This window comes from Homalodisca vitripennis, chromosome 6, assembly GCF_021130785.1.
Source record: "Homalodisca vitripennis isolate AUS2020 chromosome 6, UT_GWSS_2.1, whole genome shotgun sequence".
In the NCBI taxonomy this organism is placed as follows: Eukaryota; Metazoa; Arthropoda; class Insecta; order Hemiptera; family Cicadellidae; genus Homalodisca; species Homalodisca vitripennis.
In genome coordinates, this window is record NC_060212.1 from 133,293,678 (window position 1) to 133,319,191 (window position 25,514).

Sequence of the window (25,514 nt, forward strand, 5' to 3'; positions counted from 1 at the left end):
TTCACAATGTTTTTTAAATATAAAAGAAATGCAAAGCAACATTTTGTACCTAAGGATATCGGCGAGTTTTCTTAATCAATTACAAAAGCTACATACAGAGAGTAAGTTCTCTATTGTAACAAATGCCTGACTGGACGTTTACTTGTCAAGGTCTGCATTTTTGACAGTGGGCCAATAAATATTGTTACCATACTGGTTTGGCTGGTAACTTGTTCTTTCACAGTGAAACCAGCTAATGTGACGAGCCGGATCGGTATATGTCAATAGATAAGGTAGGTTTGAACAAATATTATACATTTGTACAGACTGGGGCAAATAAGGTGGAATTTTTTATATAAAAAACAAAAATTTAGAGAAAATTGTTTTCAAGCATGAAAGATTACACATATAGACGTAATGTTACCTGTTGGCTGTACATATTTAATTCCTTAGACAAAGAACACTGTTATTTACTAATATCTTGATGAATTACCTAAAACGAATTTATTAAAGTGATTTTTAGCTAATTCATAATCCAAATAGTTTACTTCTACACCTTTTTTAAAAGTTCAAATAGAAAAACTCTCATTATAAGGAGAGAAATGCCATGCCTATTATGGAGACCAGATGCACAGAACATGATTCTTGCAAACTGTTCCTAAATACTAGCTACATCGGGATGACCTGTGGGTCTTCTTCGATCTCAGAATAACTTGAACTTCAGATTCTTGTCGAAGACTATCTTTAACTCCACTTGAATGGAGGCTGTAATGCTAGAAAATCCTTGAAAACTCAGCAGGAACAATTTTATAACTTGTTCCTATGCATGGTGATATCATCTGGCTATTTCGGATTTTTTTCTATCTTGACACATTAACATCAAGCAAGTTGTGACCATCCAAGGATAATCCTGGAGAGTAAAACTTTATGAAGGTATCAAGATGTGTATCATCTTACATTATCTCCTTCCTGGGTCAACACAGCACTTGTCCTGATGCGATACCGACAACAGCGAAGCGACAGGCCGGGCACCTGCCAGGCCGACTTTGCTTGCAACTTCTCCTTGTCAGATGAATCCCCCGGTTTGTCGCAGTCACTCATCCCTGGCGTGACGTGACGTGACGGTACCTGCTGTGACTGTGACATGTTACGCTCGGGCTTGCATGTCGGCGTTGCAAGGCTTCTCTGCACCCAGTCCCCACCCTACACCACACAGTTCAGTCTGGCGTTACGTTCTCATGTGTGTCTCTTCAAATATTCTTTCATCACATTACAGTGTCACCATTCATGTGAGAGCCAAGAAACCTCTACTTCAAATTTCCAACAGGCATAAATTATTTTAGCCGGACACTATCTTTACGAGGAGTCTTGGAGAGTGCAATTAAGACCGGCAGTTATGACTTTGCTCCGACTTTATAAAAAAAAATAACCCCACATATAGATGGATATTAATCAAGACTTTTTAATGTAAAAGGATATGAAGATGATTCAACAGAAATACATACACATTTAGCCAAGCGATTCATACAGGTTATATTCTTTGATACCTTACAATTGATATATACTTCAGAAGATGTAATTCATTCTTTGGTCAGTCAATTAGGTCTCATTATATTATTTAAATTCATTGATAACATTCTACATTGATGTTTAGCCACACCTTGTACTGTTTCATTAGTAAATTACTTTTGAGGAGCAGATATCCTTGTTGTTGATGAGGGTACGTTCACTCATTAACGTTTCAACTCCAGGATTAGATGGCGGACGCTAGTGACGTAGTGCTGTAATTGAGCTATTTGGGGACCAGATGTTTGGGATTCGAGATGATGAGGTTTGTCCGCGGTATTGACTGTATTACCGCATGCCGTCCCCGGTTAACTTAGACACATTTGAACTGCCTATTAAAAACATTAATGGACCCATGGCAAGCAGGCGGCAGCTGCTCAAGTGTGAGTCACTGACGGAAACAGGAACACTAGAATATTACAGAGAAAGGATTATCCCTGGATATATGAATTTTCATCTGCATCGACAGCGCTCAATATTGAGATGTCCTTGTGGTTGTGAGTGCTATACTATCGATTTTCTCGAGAGATGACGGCTTATGAAGAAAGTCTGAGTTCGAATCATGTAGGTCTGGCAAGAATAATGGCAGTGCGACACAGAAGGTCTATCTGGTCGTGATGGACTGGAGGTATGGTAAAGTGAATTTTTACGTGTCTCAGTCCCTTACTAGGCGCAATAATGACGGAGCTTAACAGTTCCAGATGGGCAGGTTCGGTAATTCGGAGTGACCTTACAAGGACACAGAATGACAACTTCAAACACACCATCTTCTTCTGCTCAAGGTGGAAAAAAGAGAGCACGAAGCATTTATTTACCAACTCGTCAGGCTTTATTGTTCGGTAGTGCTCTCTGGGCAGCCAGATTGGATCTATGTCTTCCTAAGTAGGAAGGGGTCCTAGAATCCAAATAAAACCTAATAAGAGCTATTTGGAGTAGTTGTAGTCCACCCTGGTGGAACAAATTGCAATGAAAGTCCTCTTCAAGAAATATTGTACCTGAAAACATCAACCTTTATTTCGTGTTAATGTGATTGTTATAACTAAATTTGGAATCAAGGTGTACATCAGGTAGAATAATTGTAAACAACATACTAGATTCAAAGATTTGTGTCTCATCATGTATTTCAGCAATAACCTAATGGTTCTCCCTAATAGCTGTAATAGATCATTTTAATTTTTCTCAAGACTTAGAGAAAGATCGTTATATCGATAAACAACTGATCTATTAATGATTAGTCAATCTCGGATCGGTAGCTGGCAAGAGACTACACAGAGGAAACACACTCATTCTAAACGTCATATTAACTCATTAGTTGAAGCTCCGCATTTTACGAAATAAGCGTAATTAAAACTATTCGAAACTTTAATCGTAGCAGTCAATCTGTAAAATATCTGCCAAGTCATGTTTTCCCAGGAAAACGTATACAGTATTAAATGCAACGGTAACCTGGGCAAGAGTGAACATAAGTAGGTAAAGTGATTTAATCCTGCAGCCTTGAAGGCGCAAGTGAGTGTGTCGCCTTATAAGGGTAGTGACGTCACGAGCAGCACCTACTCAGCGTCAGGTCACTGGTCCGCCTTATTGTGGTCCCCGGCCTTGTCTAATGAGCGCACTAACTTAACCACGCACTCGGAGCACTTTACTGACTCTTCGGCAAGGAAGGAGATTATGCGAGTTGTATAAAATGCTGGAAATCTACAGCAACACCGCTCAAACTTCTCTTCTTATCCTTATTTCTACACTCACCAATTCTTTTTTTTTTATATAAAAAGGTGTTTTACATAGACAAAGGTAGCCAGTATCTTAGTAACTTTTGAGATTGGAAACATATGGAGAGGATTGTGCAAGAAAAGGCATCGCTCCCGTTGAGTAAATGTCACGCTATTTAATAGGTCGAGAATAATTTGCAACAGCTGCCACTTTGAACACTCCTATAATGACTTCGGAATCCCCTTAAGGGTTCACGGCTGACTAATGGATTAGTATAAGAGACCCTTAGATGGATATAGCATAAACTGGTGTCACTTACGTCTGAGACATGGATCAAGTATCGCTTGTAGGGGTTTCATAGTTTTGCTCGATGTGGCGTGACCACAGGCTGCTAACTTTTTGATAACTGAATGATGAGGAAGCCATGTTCATCTCTGTTGTCAAATTGGTCGTAGATTGGTGGGCCTTAGCAACCAAGATTCAGTTCTACCCTTTTGATCTCACCTGTGCAAGCGCTCATTTATTATTGGAAGTGTCAGTGTAACATCTGTTCACTGAAGACCACCACGGTTAAGCCGAAATATAGCATTTCAACATTTTCAATTGGGTTAGCACTTTTTTGATGTTTAGTGAGCCAAAAAACTTTGTTTTTCTGTGACAAAATTTGGGGAGATTTGGGATTTTTTATTGGAAGGAAAAACTTAAGTTGCAAAATAGAAAAACTGCTAACAGCAATTTAATAGTAACTCTTATTTCTTTTACAGGATTCCTAAAAAAAAGATTTTTCAATAGATAATAGGAACGTTTCGCAACTTCGCAATGTATTGTTTTCGAGATAATTTAATTTGAAAGATTAAGTACTCATAGGCTATAGCTGAGCAGCTACTGGTATGCCGCATACGTTGACTTTGGAAAATGTTTCTATAGCTTTTTATCCTTATTGATAAGTGGATGGTGAACTACTTTTCATGTTTGGAGAACTTTCATTTCTCAAGTATGCATTGCACAAACATATTTATGTGAAAAATGAAAAAAGCTTTACTTGTACTCCTTAAAATTACGTATCCATCCATGTTTTATAATAAATTATGATAACTTATTAGGATCTATACAGTTCCAATGTTTTTGAAAGCCCTTTTATAAATAAATAAATAAATATGTATATATATGTTATCGTCAGATGAATAGTGAGTATAACTTTGCGTATACTCTAAAAGTTTTAGATGTTCGAAAAAGGTTTCTTTAACTTTATGCCGTGTAGCTTAACGATATCGTTTACTCTTGAAATTTAAATTATTACTTAGTGCTCACATTTTATTCCTTGCCTTTTTTGACCAAAAAAATATGTCTATCGAATAAATCGTTAACAGTAATGAAAATAGTAAAACAAATAATGCTTTACTTGTAGTAAAAGACTTAAACATATTTGTTTTACTACAATCTGAAATTTAGATATTTATACTGTTACTTTTTAATGACACACTTTAAAACCAACCATCGTAAACGTAAATAAAAGTTAAGTTAGCTAGAAAGTTCATTATTTGGCAAGAAATTGCGACTTCTATTCTTTTTCACTCGCTAGCCGACGCTTATATGCGTCCAACTGCTAAGTGTGTAAAGCCAAAAAAACTATATACTTAGTAGAAGAATATTGTTTTATACATTTAACAGTTTTGATACCTTCGTACTTCGACCCTTACCGAAACTAGCGTGCCTGATGATAATTTCTTTCTAATAGGAAATTTCACAACAGATTTCGTTAAACACTAGGTTGTAAGCTTGTGCAATAATAATTTACCATCGGCTCCTAGACTATTACCACAAAATAAATAAAAATAAAAGAATTCACTAGAGACCCAAAAACAGACTTGGACCTGTATAATAATTTATATTATAAAATAAGGCCTCCGGAGTTCTTAAGGGCCATGAGTAACAAATTTCAGTGCAAGACATCTTATTAAAATGTCTTAATTTATGCTTTTAATGACAATTATGTTTAATTGATACATACTGCCTGCATCCCTCTTGGGAACTCGACTCTTGTAGCATTCCTAATTAAATTGTTGCAGTACGTAGATACAGATCCATTTCCAATTCTGCTATTTGGGTTAGAATTAATTTCATTAGACCATCGTTATGATTCATTTTTGACTTTGGCATTGTCTAGAGGATGACTGTTTGAAAATGGATTCTATAGCATGTATTGCTTTTCCTAGATTGTTCTCTGCATTATTTATTTACAATAATAAAACCGTTGTTGTTGGTTACACGAAACAACATGTTTTGGTCTTTTACTAAATATTGTCATGTACATTTAATGTTCACGAGCAAATATTTAAAAGGAGTGCATATACATTAGTGACGTAAAGTTCCATATTTAAAATTACAAAACTGTGTAAAATATCGAAGACTCTTTCATTTAGAACTCATTTACGATCAAAGGATCCAGTTATTACTTATACAAAAATACATGACTAAGTAGCTAAACTGTATGATGTAACCCATTTTCCATTTGGTAAATATTAGCTGGATGTGAAGAATCACATTGTTTAAAGTAAAGTTTTGGTCTAAAAGTGTTCCATTGTTTTGATAGTGGGACTACTTTTGTGAAGGGTGACTTTTATAATTTGTGTCATTTCTAATCTGTTATGTTTCTTGTTGCAGACGGTGAAGTGAGTCACACTTACGGCCCGCTGGACGGCTCTCTCTACGCTACGGTGAGGAGCAAGAAGGGTGAAGGGGTGGAAAGCGCGGGCGGGGGCGGGGGCGCTGCAGCACCTGTCATCAGCAGCGTGCACACGGTGTCGATGGACTCAGGGATCAGCTCAGCGGGCAACGGACTGCTGACCCAGCCCGCCCCCAGCTACCCCGACCACCACCGTGCGTTGGACGAATTGCTGAGCGACATGTTGCTGACGGTAGAGAACATACCGGACCTCCCCGCTGCGACCGCGCAGACCCCGGCGGCAGCGCCAGTCGACTGCCGGCCGTCGCGCACCGCGGATCACGACATACCGTACCACGCGCGACAGGACAGCCGTCCCTTCACATACGGCTCTGTGCCCACCGGCGAGATGCTGCGGGCACAAGCCGGTCTTTCCAGCCCCTCGCTGGTCCGCAAGGCCAGCTTCAAGGGAGACTCTGTCGCGTCCTCCCCCGTCAACGGTACCTCGGCCTCCGTCACCCTGCATCGCGACGTCCGCAGATCCAACAGCAGCCACAGCGTCCCCACCGCGCGCTCTCCGGACTTCCATGAGGGGTGAGTACGTCATTGTCAGTATTCGTAAGGAATAGTCCAGATAACTTCAATCTTTTGCTAATACATCTGTTATAAGGTACATTTGAAATGTACCTGTCAATTACCCAAAATAATTGAGCAACAGGATGTTCTCTTACCCTCGTATGTATCCAAAACAAACTGGAATTACAATCAAATGACGTTTAAGCTAATTACCCTTGTTTCCCGGAGACCATTTGTACTGAATCATTCAGTTTTCAAGAAATTTGTTTAGCAATCTTTATTTTCGTAGTTTGTTGAAGGTCAAATGTATAAAAATAAATTACGACTGTTGTGGCCACGATTTTATTCCTAATTGCCTGATGATGATAATCAAATTGAAATTTTGTGTAAGGATATTTCCTGTATAACATTCTAGCATGTTAATGATGCGAAAAACTTTAAAATATATACATTCGAAATCGAAATGGTAAAATATATTTAAGATATCCGTAGCTAAAAAGACATATGTCGCACGGAAATGTTTATTTCCAAACACTATATGTTTTGGAGCAAAAGAAAAACTGCAGGAAATCCTACATTTTATGTGATTTATTTCCATGGCTCTTAAAATTCTAAATTCATTTTTATCAGTTTTTAGTAAACCACTTTCACATAACGATTTTATAATAAAAAATTTATCATTAAACGCTTTATTTAGCTCTAGCCTCAGGTTTAACACTCCTCGTGTCAAAATATGTGCACATATATGCCTTCAAGAATTTTCTTCAGTTTATCAATTCTGGTACAAAACGGTTTTCATTACGAATTTAAGATTCCTTACCATCATAATGGTTACCGTCTACGCTGTCTAATATAAACCTGTTTTAATTTTGGTTGTAATGTACCATTTTTTTTGAAAATAATTATGTTGCTGATTTCGACTCGAGTAACCTCCCGGATCTGGTATTAACAACTTCCCAGATCGTGAACTAACAAGTGTCCAATTACGAACTTCCGTGATCATGAACTGTTAACTGCTAGATAATGGGGCTGTTCAGCAATCTCGTGCTCTAACGATGCTGCATCTTCAATTAGGAAGTTCTTATTAGGGAATTGCTAATTTTGTGTGTGTGTGTGTGTGTGTGTGTGTGTGTGTGTGTGTGTGTGTGTGTGTGTGTGTGTGTGTGTGTGTGTGTGTGTGTGTGTGTGTTTTATCAAATAGTGTATTAGCACTTTGAAGGTCTGTAAGAAAGAACATATTAAGAATGATTTCTAGAATAGTCCTATATTTAATAATACGAGTACATCCTAGAGGTCTGTCACACTAGTTTCGGACTCTTATATACAAAACTGCTAATGCCAAAATGACTTTTGAATAATTTTATTCAATTTGGTTGTTTCAAAAGGTTTTCAGAATTGTTTTAAAGTAATTCCTTACCAGCTTGTTGCACAAAAGCTCATTTGCCAAACATTTACTTGTTTGATAGAAGCAACACAACAACGGCTGTAAGCGGACCTATTGTCGAAGAGTGAGTCGCGTCAAATGCCAAGTAAAGATCGATGAATAGAAACACCTTTGTGCCTGACATTTCTGACACCTCTCGCCCGGGAATCGTCGACCTGAGGCTGTTGTTATTCCACCGTTATCAGTATATCAGCACTAAGTATCACTATCACTCGAGTCGCAGTGTAGAGAAATAAGTTGTTATTATCTTTCTCGATAAGATTCAATTGAAATTTATTACTTGCGCAATCACTATCTCACCTTCTTAAACAAACTTTATCTCTCTCTTTATACATCGAGAACCAACTTAATAGCACGGACTTTTCTACAAAATCTGAAACGATATATTACGTACTAAATGCGACGTACTACTGGGAATGTACTACTGCAGGAAAGATACCGACTCAACACGAGAGTCGGCGAAAGAATTCGGAGTAGCTCAGCACAATATTTATCCTGACGGGAACGTTTACAGGAGCACTGCACCAGTTGCAGGCGGGTGCCAACTTTATGGGAACAGTTACGGTGTTAGTGCCGTGCTGCACTTGTAATTACCACTTATACAGACTTGTAGGACAATTATGGCTGTAATTTATTGCACATATTTACTTAAACTACAAGTAGCAAATCTTGTAAAGTGCGTTGTGAGGAAGGTCTGAAAGATTAATGAACTGTTAAAGTAAAGTCCCAAGTAACGGCATGCAGTTTGCTCAGTCCGTGAGACCCAGAACTGGAATTCCTTGCTTGGGATACTATTAGTCTTTCAACACACGTAGACAACTTTTATTGAGATTCTACACCGTAAAATCATGCCTCCAGAGTGGGTCGACACAACCTTAAAATCGTGTCGTTGTCCGTCCTTATGTACGTTAACATTTGACAGAAAGGTCTTGTGGTTAAATGGCAGTCCTTTGTGATAGTATTTCACAGAAAGGTCCTAGAAATTTGAAACTCAGTGTAAGGTTCTTGGTTCAAGGAAGTTCTCTATTGGTTTTGGTACCAAAAGGTCCAAAAGCGCTTCAATATTCTCTTGTATAGTGGTTTGTCCAAAGGCGTTGCATAACTTGAGCTTTATTGAATTTTGGGGTTCAATGGCAATCCTTTGCGATAATATTTCACAGAAAGGTCCTAGAAATTTGAAACTCTGTGTAAGGTTCTTGGTTCAAGGAAGTTTTCTATTGATTTTGGTGTCAAAAGGTCCAAAAGCACTTCAATATTCTCCTGTAAAGTGTTTTGTCCAAAGACAAAACTTGAGCTTCATTGAATTTTGGGGTTATATGGCAGTCCTTTGCGATAATATTTCATAGAATGTTCCGAGAAACTTGAAACTCGGTATAAGGCTCTTGGTCCAAGGAAATTCTCTATTGATTTTAGTATCAATAGGTCCAAAAGTCCTTTAATATTCTCTTTTATAGTGGTTTGTCCAAAGACGTCGCATAAATTGAATAAATGAACAGTATATATTAAATTGTAGGAAACTTTCCAATATTTCAGACCTAAACAGTATATCTTGCCTTTTCAGACGTTCTAAACAAGCCAAACGAAGTTAGAATGTGTAGTCGAGAATAGCCACACAAGAATTTCAAATGTATATAAGATACATAATTTACTTCGATGTACAGACGCGATTGAGAAGATAGTATCGCCAAGTTCTTGTAGAGGTATTGATTCGGGGGAAGCTTGTTGGATCTAGTTGAATCCAGCCACCGAGAATTTATAAAGGCCAACAGTACATCAGTGGCGTATCAAAGAGGGGGGCGGCGGCGGGGGCCGCACCGGCTGTCACCTTTTTTTTGGGTGACACCCACCTGGTCTCTCATCTTTAAGAACAATGTACAAACAAACAAAAAATAAATCGCTAGCAAAAAAATTTCTTTTTTTAGGGGATTCCTCCACTAGCACTAGCCCAGCTCTAGGTATAATTCGGGGATTCCCGCAAAAGAGCCTGACGCTGTCGTGGGGGATTCCTAGTCCCATACTCACGATCTAGGACGTTTTAGTTGCAACATTTCTCATTTGTTTCGTGAAGTGTGTTGTTTTTGGTTGGCGTGAATTGTTAAACATGTATTATTCTATAGTGATAGATAATAAAAAGAAAAAATATATTATATCCATGACCCTTATCATATAAAATTTATTTCTTTTTACTTTCGATGGGGTGACACCGCCAACTTCCGCACCGGGTGCCACCCAAGGTAGCTACGCCACTGCAGTACATCACGAGCATGGAGGATAGCCGGCTCAGGTGATACGAGAGTTGTTATCAGGTGGCTCGGCCGCCGCGCGGCCTTGTCCGGCCCAAGCTTGGAGCGCACACCTGGCAGACTTTCTGCTGCCCAGGGAGGTCCTGGGGTCACCAACCCCCCGGAACCCGCGCTGACATCAGATCCACCCTGAGACGCCGGTCATGCGACTGGACCCCTTCCCCCCAGCGGTGGGACCACGGAACCAGCGGAGGATTCGCAAACAGCTGCCGTCTAACCTAGATTTTTATTTTCACATTGTGTCCGATTTACCGTACGCTACGACCGTTTTTACATTGTCTTTCTTTCGCTGGCCGAGTGGAAGTAGGCGACATCTGGAATGGATTGCTGCAGTCAGGAAACGGTCTTCGGTCACGACTCCTGCTGTTGGGGGGGGGGGGGAGGACCGCCGCCCCCTTCGGGAGTGTAGATCTTTACTGTCCGGTCCTGCCGTTGGCTCATAACTCTCATTTCCTCTTGAGAATGGTTTCGTTATCTTCCATGTTTGCGTAAAGACCTCGAGTGTACATAGAACTATTTTCAATAGTTATTTTCCCAAAATTTTAACAGTTTTATAGTCTATTTTTTTTTTTTTCTTAATTACATCTAAATGTTGTCTATAGAATTTCCACCCTCTTAATCATTCTTTAATGAATCTTGGATTCCTGAACTGAAACATATTTACACGTATAACTTTGTCTGTTGAGTTGAAAGCTACTACAAAGCTGATGAAATTAATCGATTGATGTTGATTTATCTACAATTAGTTATCTTGAAGATAACCGAAAACACATTTGGAAACGTGATCACGACTGTTGTTCGATAAGATTCGCTTGAGTGCACATCAAGGAGTTCAAGAGTCTATAAACGTCCACAGTTGTTCCTTTATGTTCTATTTGTGTTTGTAATATTTATTGATAAACAAAGCATTCCTATTCAGAAGGTTTATGTTGTTATTATCATAGTGGAAATGTTCCATTATTAGTTTAAATTAATAATACTTTTACATAAACTTTGCAAACAATATTCAATGTTGGTTGACCTCGTTTTTAAATCTTTTGCCTTAAAGACAATATAGTAATTCTGTTTTGCTTAATTCTTTGTTACAGTTCGATTTAAATACTTAAATAATACTTTCAATTGTATTTTGTTTTGATTTTTTGTAACAATTATAACGTTTACCATTTCTACTCTGCTGAACCGACAAAATAACTCTTCAATTTCAGTTTTTATCTCTAACACGTTTCCAGTCCGTGATCCCGAAGGATATGGTATTGACAACCCACTCCAGGAATTTTTGTGTTGAAACTGATGTTGTCACTCACCGCCACATTTTTGTCCTGACTAGTTTCTCCTCCGTACATGGCATCTACAAACAGCCTTTCCAGGGGCAGGTGAACTTCTGTAGTAGCTGCAACCTTACCAAAGAGTAAGGCTAGAGGCGGCAAAAGTAGTAGTGGCGGGCTTAACTGTTACTTTATCTTAACGGTTCCAACTGATACAGTACTGTGATTGTAATTAGTTGTGCTTACGATTCCTTAACATGTGTACAACTTCGGGCTGGTACTGCAGTTTTAACAGATAGGTTCTTTCACATATATATTAACTGTTTTCTTCTACTGATATTCGAATACAGATTTTAAAACAGTATTGTTTTGCAAGGTAATAACGCTAATATTTATTTTCTTAAAAACCGTACAAACAAGTGAGTTTATAGGATACATATTTTATAACGTCTTAATTATTCAAATAATTAAGAAATGTTACGCCATAAAGGGATACCGTATACCTATTCTGAATGTCTTTTAGGTTATTGGAACAAATCTTAAACGAAAGTTTACGTTTCCAAGGTTATAAGATACAGTTTTATAAATTGAATTCACACTAAATAAATTTCAAATCTTTGTTTACAAAAAAATGAACTCAGGTTTTTTTGGGATATAAACGTTAACGAAATTGATTCAACCAATTAGGTACTTCATTACTTTACCGTACAGCCAATAAAGGGCTAAATCAAACAATAAATGACAATGGCGAGCAAGGAAAATGTACGAAGGCACAATCATTTGTGATTGAATTAAGAAATAGAATTGAAAAGTAGTGATACCTATGAGTCCTTACCAGGCTCAGTTCTTAGTTGCTTTTTCGGATGAAAACTATTGAAAAAGGTTGAAAAAGTTAAGAACAAATTCTGGGAATCACAGTTCTAAATGTGATTTTTTATTGACAGTGAAAAGGTAACAGTTCTGGAATTTAGTTCACTAGAAGATGGCTAAGCTAGACTCTGTTTACGAAACTGGAAATGGAATCCCCGGTGGCGGAGAGTAAATATTTTCTAGTTATAAATATTTTGTGATTGTCAATTATTACGATACGTTTTAAATAAACACTATGTATGTTATAGTTTAAAACTAACCTTATATACAAACATAACATTAGTCTAGAAAACGTAGCATAAACGTTTATTTGTGTTTAAACGCTAAAATCACAAGGCAATATTGTCTTTTTAATTTCAATGCATTTGAAGTGTGTATTATGAGATAGGATCATTGCGTCTTTTCTTCAACTTTGAAACTTCTTAAGCGCCTACGTGTAGTACAGATTGTATCCTAATAACAGATGAGTGAAACAAAATGTGTAACTGAGCGAAATATCATATTCCCACGGTAGGCTAACCGTGATGCCAACGTTCTCTCCCTCTGGCTGTAAGTAGACTCACCCTAACCCTAACAGGGCATGGCAGGGCGAGCGGACATATCAGAGTTGTAGCAATCTGTTAGCGTCCTCCAGCAATGTATATAATGTTGTAAGATTAGCCATAATGACCGTGCAACGTCACAACCCAGATGGCCGTTCGCACACTCCCATATCAGGCCTTCCTACATTCCAGCAACCCGGCCTGCTCGGCTCGACGCGGCTTCCTTATTCAAATATCCTCTGTTTGTCCCCATTGCTCAATACTATCGATCAGGCATACCTGAGCTCGTCACCGGGAATCGTAAATCCAAGAATGTTCAGGGTCTTTGTTGATTTCTTTGTTTTAAGTTTATTTTTGACGATGGAAGGATTGTGAAGGAAAAAGAATTTTAGCGGACATTCACTATCGTTTAGTGAAAAAAAAACATCAGTACGTTTCGATATCTGCAATCGGAAATCTTATTCAGGTAAATAACTAACCTAACACATAATTAATATGACACGCCTAAGTCAGGAATCACAACCACCATGTGGTAGTGTGTCAACTTCACTAACTCTAAAACATGCACTTAATAAAAACTAATTCTTAAACCTGAACTACAGTTCAGTAGTCACAACGCTCTGGTATGATTTGTTTATTTTAGCCTAGTTTGTAATTATGTGTTAGGTTAGTTATTTACCTGAAGAAGAGATCAGAGTGCAGATCTCGAAACGTACTGATTTTTTATTTCACTGAACGATGGCAAATGTCCGGAAAATCCTGTTTCCTTCACAATCCTTCCATTGTCATAAATAAACTTACATTTTCTTTTTTGATTCTTGTGTTGGAATTCCAAGTGGGAAAAATGAGGGAACAGTCACATTTGTCACAATGTTACCATTTGTACCAAAAAGTGGGCTATTGAGTTTTTATATACGACGTGTTTCATTTAATTTAATTTTAAAACACGATTGTCTTATCTTTAACTGTAGTCTATTTGTCTACACTGATCCCCGGTAGTTTCTTAACAGTAGATTTTGGGGAAGGGTCAAACATATTAAGATATAGCCAGGTTCAGAGTCTGTAGCCTCAATCCGGCCGTCTCTAAGGGCCTCATACTAGTGCAAGAATTGTAGAATAGAATTTGATTGACAGTGGGAACATTTCAAGTTGAATAGTACTGATTTAAAGTGCTCCGGTCACAAGGCGCTCCGGCTTTCTTCGAAAGGCGATGAAAATGTACTACGCACCCGTAGCAGTCAAGAAATTCCAGCGGTAGAACTGCAGATCTAAAGAAGGGCCTGGCTTCTGGTAAGGGTTTTTATTCCCTGAGGGAATAATTTCCTGAGGGGGTTGACTTTGACAGCAACCTCAGTTTTCTCTAGTCACCGCCGTTCTCGCTTTGCTGCTTTGAACTGCCGCATTTGGTCAATATTGTTTTAATACTAGTTAATCTATTACAAGATAGAAATACTCTACATCACATGTCGTTACTACTCGGCTTCGCTAAGGTTGTATGCAACATTTCAAGCCCATAGCTCACTTCATTCTTGAAGTGTCCTGCGATCAGATATTCAGACATCATACAGAAAACAAACGTTTACATTCCCATGGCAGACAAAAAGAAATTGTATAAGGCGGTTACTAAGTGCTTCAATAATTCTCAGCCAAATCCCATAGTTGGACAGGTACCATCGTACTATTCATTCTTGTCCATATAGAAATAAGGTTTCATGCAAACTTTAAAGCCTACAGATGACCTTTACCTTTATGACATATATTGCCACATGATACATTCACATTTTTGTTCATTGAATTGAGTTGCATAGCAGTGTCAAAATAATAAAGGTTCCGGCAAGCTAGAGAAGTACTACAACGCAAGAGTGCGCTAAAATCAGATCTTGTCACCAATTTTCAACATTGACTTTCACTCTATTTCTTTTCTTTTTACTGTATGAATAATCTACATGTGTTAGGCTAATGTTTTACCTGTTAAAACCCCATGTGGATGAACTACTCAGCTTGTTTACAAATTTATTTATTCTGCTATTTTCTCGTTGCTATCATGGTTACCCATAACACCAATAATACGAACTAACGTTCAGCCAAACCTCATAATGTGACATGCGCATCATCGATTCAGAGTTCTTAATATATAAATGAAGCTTTATGCAAATGAAGCTATAGGTCAATTCGTACAGACAGGCAGAGATGAGACTTTTCTAGTTCCACAAGTAATAGGATTAGATAACGCTCAGCCAATAATAAATTACCCAATCCAGGAATAAACAATGATTGATATAAAATAGTTTGAAATGTTTGTTTAATAAAATTGTTTAAAAGTCCGCACGTATTCGAGTCCTGTCTATTTAAAGTTCCGCAAGGTCGAAGACCGCAGATGTTCCACTCGGATTAGTAGTCATAACCAATTAGGGACGAAGCAGACATAGGTCCATCTTGCTAGAGTTATTGCACGACATAGGGCGTGCCCTAGCCCCGGGATGTACCGTGATCATATCGACTTGACGGCTACACTCGTCTACTTGTCAAGGGCAACGCCCATTTTTCTTCCCGATCACGTTTGTGAAACATTTTCTAGAGTGATTAGTGTTTTACAGTTTTATTGATCACAATACAAATTTTATCTACAATATTTTGTTGGTTATATAAAAAAAATCGTTGATGCAATAAACGAGTTGTAAAAAAGTTTGTTAATTTCCCGTCACGTTTTTCAACGAAAGTCAGACACGGAATGGTCGGTAACGAACCAAAGATTGACAAACATTACTAATTGCATCAGCGCTTATCAATCATTGTGTTATAATTGAAGCTAAATGACAGCACCATTAGATCCATTAACCATTTATAGGCAGCTAATTAAAGCTTGGCTATTGCACAGCAACGATCGTCAATCTGCTTCCCAAATGGAACAGTTCACAAAACATAAAAAATAAACGTTAAGCCCATCTTTATAGTACACAACAGGACTAGGATATGGTATCTACGAATTATAATAATATCTCAGGTAAACGTATCTTTCCATTGACAGGATGTTACTTTAGTAGGCGTAGGACTTGACAATGATTTAAAGAAAATATATTATTATCTTAATTGGTGTTATATACTCAATATAATATTTGTAGTTCAAAAACATTTTATATGGGTTTCTTGTTCTTATGGAATTACATATGTACAAAGATTTTCGAAAATAGTTCGAATACTGTTCCAATTATAAATAAATACATATATATGGAAATTCCGGAAGACCTTCAATATCATATATACTCAAAACACACTTTTGTCTAAGCCACAATTTAATACAAATATGTATAATTTAAATGTGTAAAAAAAGTGTTTTTGAATTTTCTTTTTCAAAAGTAGTCTCATTTAAATTTAAAAATTAAGTAAGTTTAAAATTAAGATATTTTGGAATTGGTTTACCTGTAGACGTAAAATAATACAGACTTATTATGCAACCATTATTGTCGGATATAGCCTATTCCGAACGATTTAGACAATGTGACCTATCCCAGTGCATGCACACTGCAGCCAGCAACTGGTGGCAGATTTAAGTTTTAATGGTTATCAATAATGTTCCCATAAGTGCCAGTCTCTTCTGAATTCATTACCACTATTCTTATTCATGAAATTATAAAAGCATAATCCCTCCAAAAATAACGGGCTCAACTGGCCAATCGGACTTTGAACTCAACATTTTCTATAGAAATACACCCATACAAATTAGTTTATAGTGTTCAATACTTCTCTCAAGCATTTACGATCAGACTCTCTAGAATTTTATTCTGCTACGTGGTAGGCACTATTTGGAGAGATATTTTTGTTCGCCATCATCTGAACGGGGCAACACCGAAGGTGTTATCTGCCCAGAATTTTGAGGTTGGCTTCATGAAGGAAAAGTACACACATAAAAGTTTGACAATCAATTATCTTTATATGTAGCTAATACTCTTATAAACTATACACAGGCTTTCAGACCAAGTACGTTTTGGGAAAATCTTCCAGCCATACTCAAGGAGAGGCGCTACCACATCACAGATTTTATGACTCTACAGGAATCCTCAACACGTTTTCGCATGGTTCCAAATTTTCAACAAAGCGCGGAATAAGAGTTGGCGAGTGTGTGGGTCTAGAATGTTTGGCTCCTTTCATAAAGTATCGCCGCTGTAATGGAGCGTAGGTCTGGTGCAAAACCCGACGTGGCTCAGCTGTGGGCCGTCTCTATCTATATTAATGAAGAGAAACACGCACAGACGTACAAGGATCGCCTGACTCCCAGCGCACGCCCATGTTGACCTTGAGTAACTTTATGGATTACTTCTCTGATGCTGTGATTTGTTTATTGTCCTACCACTTACCTTTACCGAACCTGCTTCTGACTCTAACGCTAGTCAAAGGAGACTGTACACAAAGGATTTCTTCAGACTCTCTTGTAACATTGGTGAGATAACACTATATTCTTCCATGGTTTGAAATTTCAGATCATTATTATGACTATTTTATTTTCTTATTTCTTCTCCTTTTTCTTACGAATACCAATGTACAGGTCTCAAATGGTTTCTTCAAATCCTCCAAAAGTATTATATATATTATGTTATAATATATATATAATGTTATTAACTCCACTTATAGGGTTTTATATATATATATATATATATATATATATATATATATATATAATATATATATATATATATATATATATATAATGTAATCAAAGTAACTAAAACCCTTTTAAAAATCTTTTTATTACATACACGTGTTAAAAACCGAAACACGTGTATCTAATAAAAATATTTTTAAAAGGGTTTTAGTTACTTTCATTACATTAATATATATATTAAGTTGTGAATGGTTTGAATAGTAATAATATTATGCTTCGTAAGCAATTTTCAAAAACAATTTTAATAATTTCAACTTTTGTAATTAAAGTGATGTTCCCTTGTACCAAATAAACAAAATAAATTTCATCTTGGATCTATTTATGAATAAATTACTGAATAGTAACACTGAAAATAAACGTAGTAGTTTTGTTTTCGTCTTCCTCAGCTCAGCACAAATCAGCCAACCTAGACTAACCCAGTGACCACTAGAGGATGTCTGTTAGGCTAAAACAAAACAGGTTTATTGGAATCGTAACGCGCGGCGATAAACACTCGTTATGGCGTTGAAAGCATAATTTGGACGGAGACCAAATGGAAAATAAATTAGGTTAGAATAAACCGTAGCCGCCGGCGATGTGTTTACATAGCCGCCATGTTAGTATCAGTTAAACACAGTTGGTCAATTATGATCCAGTTCTGTTTTTACAAGATCAGGTGAACTTCTGCGGTGGCTTCTTAGGCCCTCCATACACTATCTGACTTGGTTCGACATTTCGTCCAACTTGGTCAGGTCGCAGACCGGGTTGTGCTGTGGTTTGATAGTGGATTGTGACGGACGAACCGCACCACACCGTGTTGGCTGAATCTTTATTTTACTCAAACCAGAATGTCGGTTCTTAACACCCACAAACCACGTACGTTCCGAGTCAGAACCTTGTACGGCCGACCAAGTTAGGCACTGTATGGAGAACCACTGACTGAAAAATTGTGCTTCCCATTTTAAAGCATCCCGGTAATGTCTGGTAAATTGCACGGCTTATCCCTCCATACCCTCTTTTGGGGGTTTATGGAAGATCCCTTGCTCCTTCCATAAACCCTCACCCTCCCTTCTTTAATGTTGATATTGTCGCTCTCCGATTTGATTACATGCTGTTTCAGGTCTGAACTCAGAATTTAATTTTTGAGACCTGTAATTTATGGGGCGCCCGTTTCCTTCATCGTCTTCTTTTGTCCCTATGGATCAAATACTTACAAAGTAATGAAACATAATAAGAATAATAATCGGCACAGAACTGGATGGACAGCTGTGATCAAACCTGTTGAGGTCCAATAAGAATCATTCTCTGGATAGCTTAAATATGTGAAAAAATAAACCAATTCCATGAGTACACTTCGAATGAAGAAAGCAAAATGTCTCGCTTTGATTACGTAATTTGAAACTAAATCAAAATAATCTTTAATTTTAGCTTGTGATCCCAGAGAACCGGACTTTCCAGACTTACTTTTTCGTTCAATAGGTATTGTGTTATTAGTTAATTGTATACGTATCAAAACCATCAATCTAAGCTAATAATAAACAACGAACGACACTCGCATGTATTTCCTCATGACATGTTCTTGGCCTGTTCACTTCAAAATATCATAATTAATTAATTTGTTTCAGGGACTATCATTTATATGGACTGATACTAATGGTTTACAATATATTGGTATTATTCTGCCCTCTTCACTTTGTAATCCCAACGCGTCTATAAAAACCATACTGAAGGATCTTTAAGTTGTCCTGATGATCGTACCTGCCCATCTGATACGCCGTTATCTAAAGGGTTATGCAATTTCAAACTCAATTTTCTTTAAGAAATGTGTGCTCTAGAGTCAACATTTTAAGGAGGACACAATATGTATATATATATATATATATATTTATCATTTTGAATTCTAGCGTACAAAATATTATTTTTCTTGTTTGTACATTTCCAAATTTTGAGAATTACTCAGGTCCATGAAAGAGGTATAATTGATTTGTTACAATCAAAAACATTTGGCACAACACAAGAATGCTTCTAGACTAATACTATAAGTATTAACTCCGTGCGTTTAACTTGTTAGTTTTGATGTGACAACAAAACAATGTTCTGTAAACATTTGATTCTATAGGACAGCACTGAGGGAGCGGTGAAAAGGCATTTACAAAACTTTTTCATAAAATAATACCTTAAGGAAAATACCTGATTTATAATTATAGAATGTGCTTCTTTGGATTATGTGCTGAGTTCAGATATAGATTATCGTACCTGTTACATTACATTGAGTAATAATTCATTTAGTAATTTAATGTATTAGTATAATTAAAAAGAAAAGTCCACAAAATAAATTATAATTGTAAACCAATTGAATAATACTTTTAAATAGTAATGTATTTTACAGTGTAGTGTATAGGTTATACAATATAAATGTTTGGTATTATTAGCTATAACTAATTTTATATCATGTTAAGAAAAGTACGTATTCATTTAAATGAAGAATTTACTATTCTTTGGTGAGCCCAAAATTTATTTCATTAAAACTGTTGAAAATCTACTAATAGTGCGTATGTTTTGTACCGTATCTATATATTATCAAATTTCTTAATGAAACAAGAGCATTTAATTTAATATTGTTATAATTAAAGCCTTCACAAGCGTTGAAACGTCTAAATCTCGCAATACTGATGAATGTTTACAGAAACATTTTAGAAGCGAGTATTGGATTTGAGTCATTAATATTGGGAAATCCCGAGGGAAGAGGTGTCAGCAATGAATTAGTGATATCTAATCATAATACCCGAAAGTTTTGACAAGAGATAGCTGTCAGTCAATCAAAACTGTTCATGTCAAATTTGACATGCATTCGCGGATACCATTTTTATTGACTGGTTTCCAAAACTAGATCTATTATTGACATACAGGGTGGCCTAAACGTCTGTCTTCTGTTTTAACAGACTACAAATAGAAAACATTAAGCGGTGTTTTAAAATGCGGAGCCTTATCTCTAAAATGAGAGTCACGCAAACCTTAAATTTTTAAATAGGTTCTAATGTTGAATAACAAATTAAGAATTTAGCGTAAATTTAAGGTTTTACTTTAATTTCTTTTCAGGTTATTCAAAACTAAAAAGTAAATATGGAGAGAATTAAAAATATAACTTTTTTATAATCATTAAAATATAATTTTAAATAAATGTTAAAACATCTTGAATTTTAATCAGTTTTTTTTTATTAAATTTTTGAAGACAGTTGCATAAACTTGAGTTTGAAGTCTCTGGTCACGTACACAAAATCTTCAGTAATGTTTTTAACGTTTATACATTTTCTTTTAATGATTCGCAAGCTCAAATGATCGTAAATCATTGTTATCTCCTTCTTTGCGATGTTTCGCAAACTATATGGCTATTTCAGAGGTTGCTTTTTAAAAATACTAATGTGGAAGGCGATTACTCAAAATTGCAAAAATAGTAAACGTCTTATTCGTCATCTAGAAGACACAAAAGCTTTTAGTGGTCTTTCTCGAACAGTTAAAAATATTTGTCGAGCGGGATATGTAGTCACTATGTAAATATTTCAATTCCTACTCAAATCCGATATAAATGTTATACTTTGAATAGTCACTCTGAATCTTTAAATGTGAAAGGAAAAACTAAACCCATTTTGTTCCAGTCTTTAACTGAATTACACATGAAATACTAACTATGAGCAAGACTAGTTGCGTTGCCAGAATCGAAATGCCTGTTGTTGTTGCCTGTTTATGTGGTATGGTTCGTATATAGAAAATATGTAATGTTGATATAACTAGTGGATTCTTCATTATATTATAGTAACAGTTTAGTATTTAAACAAGCATTTCCATAGGCATTCAGTAGGTAAGCTTCAAAGCTAGTGTAGATAAAAACACACTTGAGTCAAGATTCAGAAGTTTTATAATAAATTATCGGGACAATGTGATGGAGGTGACGATTACTAAAACAGAATTGACAACTACGACGTAATATAACAATGCCATTGTTATAGTTTCTTTATCTTCAAATTTCCATTTTGCTAGTACTCTATATATACAACTACTTATAGTTTCTACTACAAGTTACCATATCTACCTTACGAAGTCGTGCCTTATACACATTCTGGATATACTAACCTACTGCTTCTAGATTTAGCGTACTAACCTACCGGAGCTGTTTCTATCCCATTCTATGGAAATCCTGCATATACCAGAACTTCTGCTTGTAGTTTCCGGATCCAAAATAAGTACCTATCTTACGAAGCCGTGCCTGTCCCATGTGTACATTCTGGGCTTAGTACTCCTTGTAGTTTCGAGGTTCAAAGTACCTCACCTACGGTAAGATGTCGTACATATCCCATTTTATGCCAATTCTTAATCTACTACTGCTTTTAGTTTCCAGATCCAGGTGACCATATCTATGGCAAGGATCTGTGCATACCCCACTCTATACATACCCTGAATATACTACTGCTTGTAGTTTCCAGATCCAGGGGACCGTATCTACGGCAAGGATCTGTTCATACTCCACTCTATACATACCTTGAATATACCACTGCTTGTAGTTCCCAGATCCAAAATAAGTACCTACCTTACGTCGACGTGCCTGTCCCATATTTTGCAAATTCTGGATATAGTACTGCTTGTAGTTTCCAGATCCAAGGTACCGAACCTACCGCACGGAGCTGTGCCTATCCCACTCTATGCAAATCTGCCGCTCTCGCCCATTATCTGACAAAGCCCTGCCCCACCACGCCCCTCCAGAACCCGTCCCGTGCCGCGCCGCGTAGTCCCGCCAACAATTATAATTACGCTGCGCGGATTACAGCCGACCGATCATTCCTACGCAGATCATGTAGGCCCCGGGGCCCGACCCGGCCCTACACGGCTTGTACCGCGTTTCATTACTCGCCATCTTTGATTTATGTCCGCCAACACCGCTTTATTTGCCCAGTCCTCGTCTTTGAATATTTCAATCTGACCGGAACCTCTCCAATCAGCTAGTTATTTGCCTTTTTAAATTGGCTCCCGATGATTTATCGCCAGTAACGATGATCTCTCCCTCTTTGGCATTAGTTATTATAGTTTTGTTGACGGAGAGCCTATTTTATTGCCCGTCATCAATCGCGATGGCAATCTTATTTTTCCCTCCAGTATCATTATAGCCTACACTTGGAATATCATGTTCTTGCCGGAGGGTTCTTATACGGAGATTAGCTACGATTCCTCTCCATTCACCACTTTTGGACGATTACTTCTCTACGTTGCCTAATTAAATCTATGTTTTATAAAGTTTGGGTGAAAACTATCTTAGCGTTGAAGTGGTTGTGTTTGTTTTTCCCTTCGCGAGGCCACCAGGATTCGTCACCCGCGGCGTTGTGAGCCCACCTGATAGTTTTATAATCTTCTCCTTTAATTGGATGTGGCAGCTATTGGTCATGTGCCAGCTACTTGGAGTTTGGGTCGAGGCTACGGCGTTAGTGCCATAAAAACACGTAAGGACACAAGTTCTGCAGTGGTCTACAATGTTACAAATAGATTAGGATATCACTTTCTTTAAGCATCAATTCCTTATTGTGTAAAGAAAAATCAGAATTCCCATACAAGTTCACTTTCGATCATTTAATATTTAAAATTTAAAGGTCTCATCTTTAAAATAAAGACGTTAGACATAATATAATATTGTTTTTTTTTTTTAATTATTATATTTCATAAATGTACGTGATATGACTTCTTCCGGAGATAGGATACAAATCCGCCCTTCAGCTTTTAATGTAATCTTAGAAGCACGTAGTGATCCTATTATGTTATAGTCACCACTGGTTTAACCTAAATTTTCTTCCTTGCTGTTAATATAGTACAATTTTCTTTTGTTTGCATTTCAATACAAGCACTTTAATTTTGGATAAACACAACATAGCTCAAAACCTATTCCATTATTTTAATCTGACTTATTGAAGTTTTCATATAATTAAAAGAAATTTTTTTCAAATTTTAACAATTTACAGTACTGTACTCTCTTTACTAAATCTTCCGTTTCAGTTAACTACATTTTTATCACAACGAAGCAGTATTCATTTGAACATATTCACGTTAATTTAACTCCACAAGGCCGCAGTCAAAGTATAAATATTTGATTGTTGAAATTGAAACTTGTTTCGATCAATTGCCAATTTTAAGGCGATGATTTCCGTAGCCGAAATTGACAATCGCCAATCTCACACCCGGCGTGTGGTGAGAGGAAAGTGGTGCCCAAGCCCGTGATTGACAAGTAATCACAACGGTTCTGACAGTAAGGAGGTCACGATGCACCGCACCGCGCACGGTCAGAGATGGCCGGAAATAACAGAGATGTGGTGGAAGTGTCACGAGTCACGGCTGACCCGAGGCGCCAGTGGTGATAACACGCCAGGGAGATAACGTGGCCGCTGACAGCTCGCGCCGTGCCGCCGGCCTCACTGACCACGCCTTTCTATCACAATTAACCCTCACCTGATCCTATCGGGTTCACGCTCCAATCAGCTGTTCACTCGCCTCCGTCTCTATTCACATCCGATCACGACATCACAACAGTGCTCCGACCTGCTGGAGTGCTTATGAACATTATTTTGACATCGAGTCTGACACTCATTGGAGCATCAGAGCATTAGTTCACTTGTCAGATGATGACTCCTTATAGGAGTTCAATGCAAAGATTGAAAAGCTTAAAGGAATGACAGATCATTATTGCAGGATACCAGTCCATTGATAGATTTAATATGGTGGGTGCTGCATTCTATTTTTAATTTTTGTGGTTTAACCCTCTTTTTATATTTTAATGATTTTACATTGCTTAAAAGACTATTATCTTTTTGTATTGGAACATTTAATTTGCCTTAATACGGAGCCTACTTTCAGTATAATTTAAAAATCCTACTTTCAGTTTATTTTCTTGCACGTATTTTATACCCCCAAATAGCATAGCCTTAAATCCATAAGCTGTCAAACTATTGAAAATCATTTAAAATAATAACAACATTTGCCGCTACACCGTTGTGTTTTATAATGGATGTTTCAAAATAGCTTTTTTAAATATTTGTTTTTTCTTAAAACATTTGAAATTTTAAACATGGTTTAAAATACTTAAAGCATAAGATATTTTAGGAAGGATGTACACATTCTTACGGATGAAAAAATTAATATTTCTAAAATGGATTTCATTTGTCCAAAAGTTTGTTCTATAAAATGATTCCTGTAACCTCCTCCTCAATTACTATTTTTGTGAATGAATGCATACCCTTTTGAATACTCCCATGATTGATGTTCTTATCCATCGACAATCCCTTATAACCGTCCATGTACCATTACCATTCAAAGATGCCCCTATTCACTGATTCGTCCATACTAAGATTTTTGAATTTTCCATTTTATTTTCCGTAAAATAATGTCAATGCATATTAAAACCCGCTTGTGGTTAATCTATTCATCCATTTTGCGTGTGATGAATCTGTACGGTACCCAAATAAGCCTGCATAGGTAGACAGTTACTCATTACCTACCGTTCTGTGGTTTCCTCTTCAGCAATTGTCCTCGTCTAAGATATTGTAATTATCTTGACCAGGATTCAGAGCACTTTTGAACGGACAATACATTGTTTCTAGGAGAAAGAGACGCGGTAGCGTAGACAATATGTACTATGCGAGTAGTTTTTATTAAAGTGAGAAAAGGCTGTCGGCGCTGAGTGTGAACTGGAAGATTGTAAGGAGTATGAACTGTTCAAGGGTGTCCAGGCGATCCCTTTCTGCGAGTCATTTCAGGACTTCGGGACTCGCCCAGGATCTGCTCTCTAGGTATCCGAGGTGCAGCCTAGTTAAAGAATATCGGCCAAATGGACCTTGAATTTATTTTTCGTCCTTCTTTCTATTATATTTCGCCAGGGTGCTTTAAAATACAAAATGTTTGTTCTCGATCACTTTCTCACA

The 25,514-nt window shown here is 37.1% G+C and overlaps 1 protein-coding gene across 9 annotated transcripts in view; it reads left to right on the forward strand.

Moving 5' to 3' along the window:
* Positions 1-25,514, forward strand: part of LOC124364927 (tensin-1-like) — a 565,111-nt gene that overhangs the window by 495,213 nt on the left and 44,384 nt on the right. For all 9 annotated transcript variants that reach the window (XM_046820745.1, XM_046820750.1, XM_046820752.1 and 6 more), the window contains one exon: positions 5,920-6,514. In XM_046820745.1, coding sequence (XP_046676701.1) covers positions 5,920-6,514 — 595 coding nt within the window. The remainder of the gene's footprint in view (positions 1-5,919; positions 6,515-25,514) is intronic.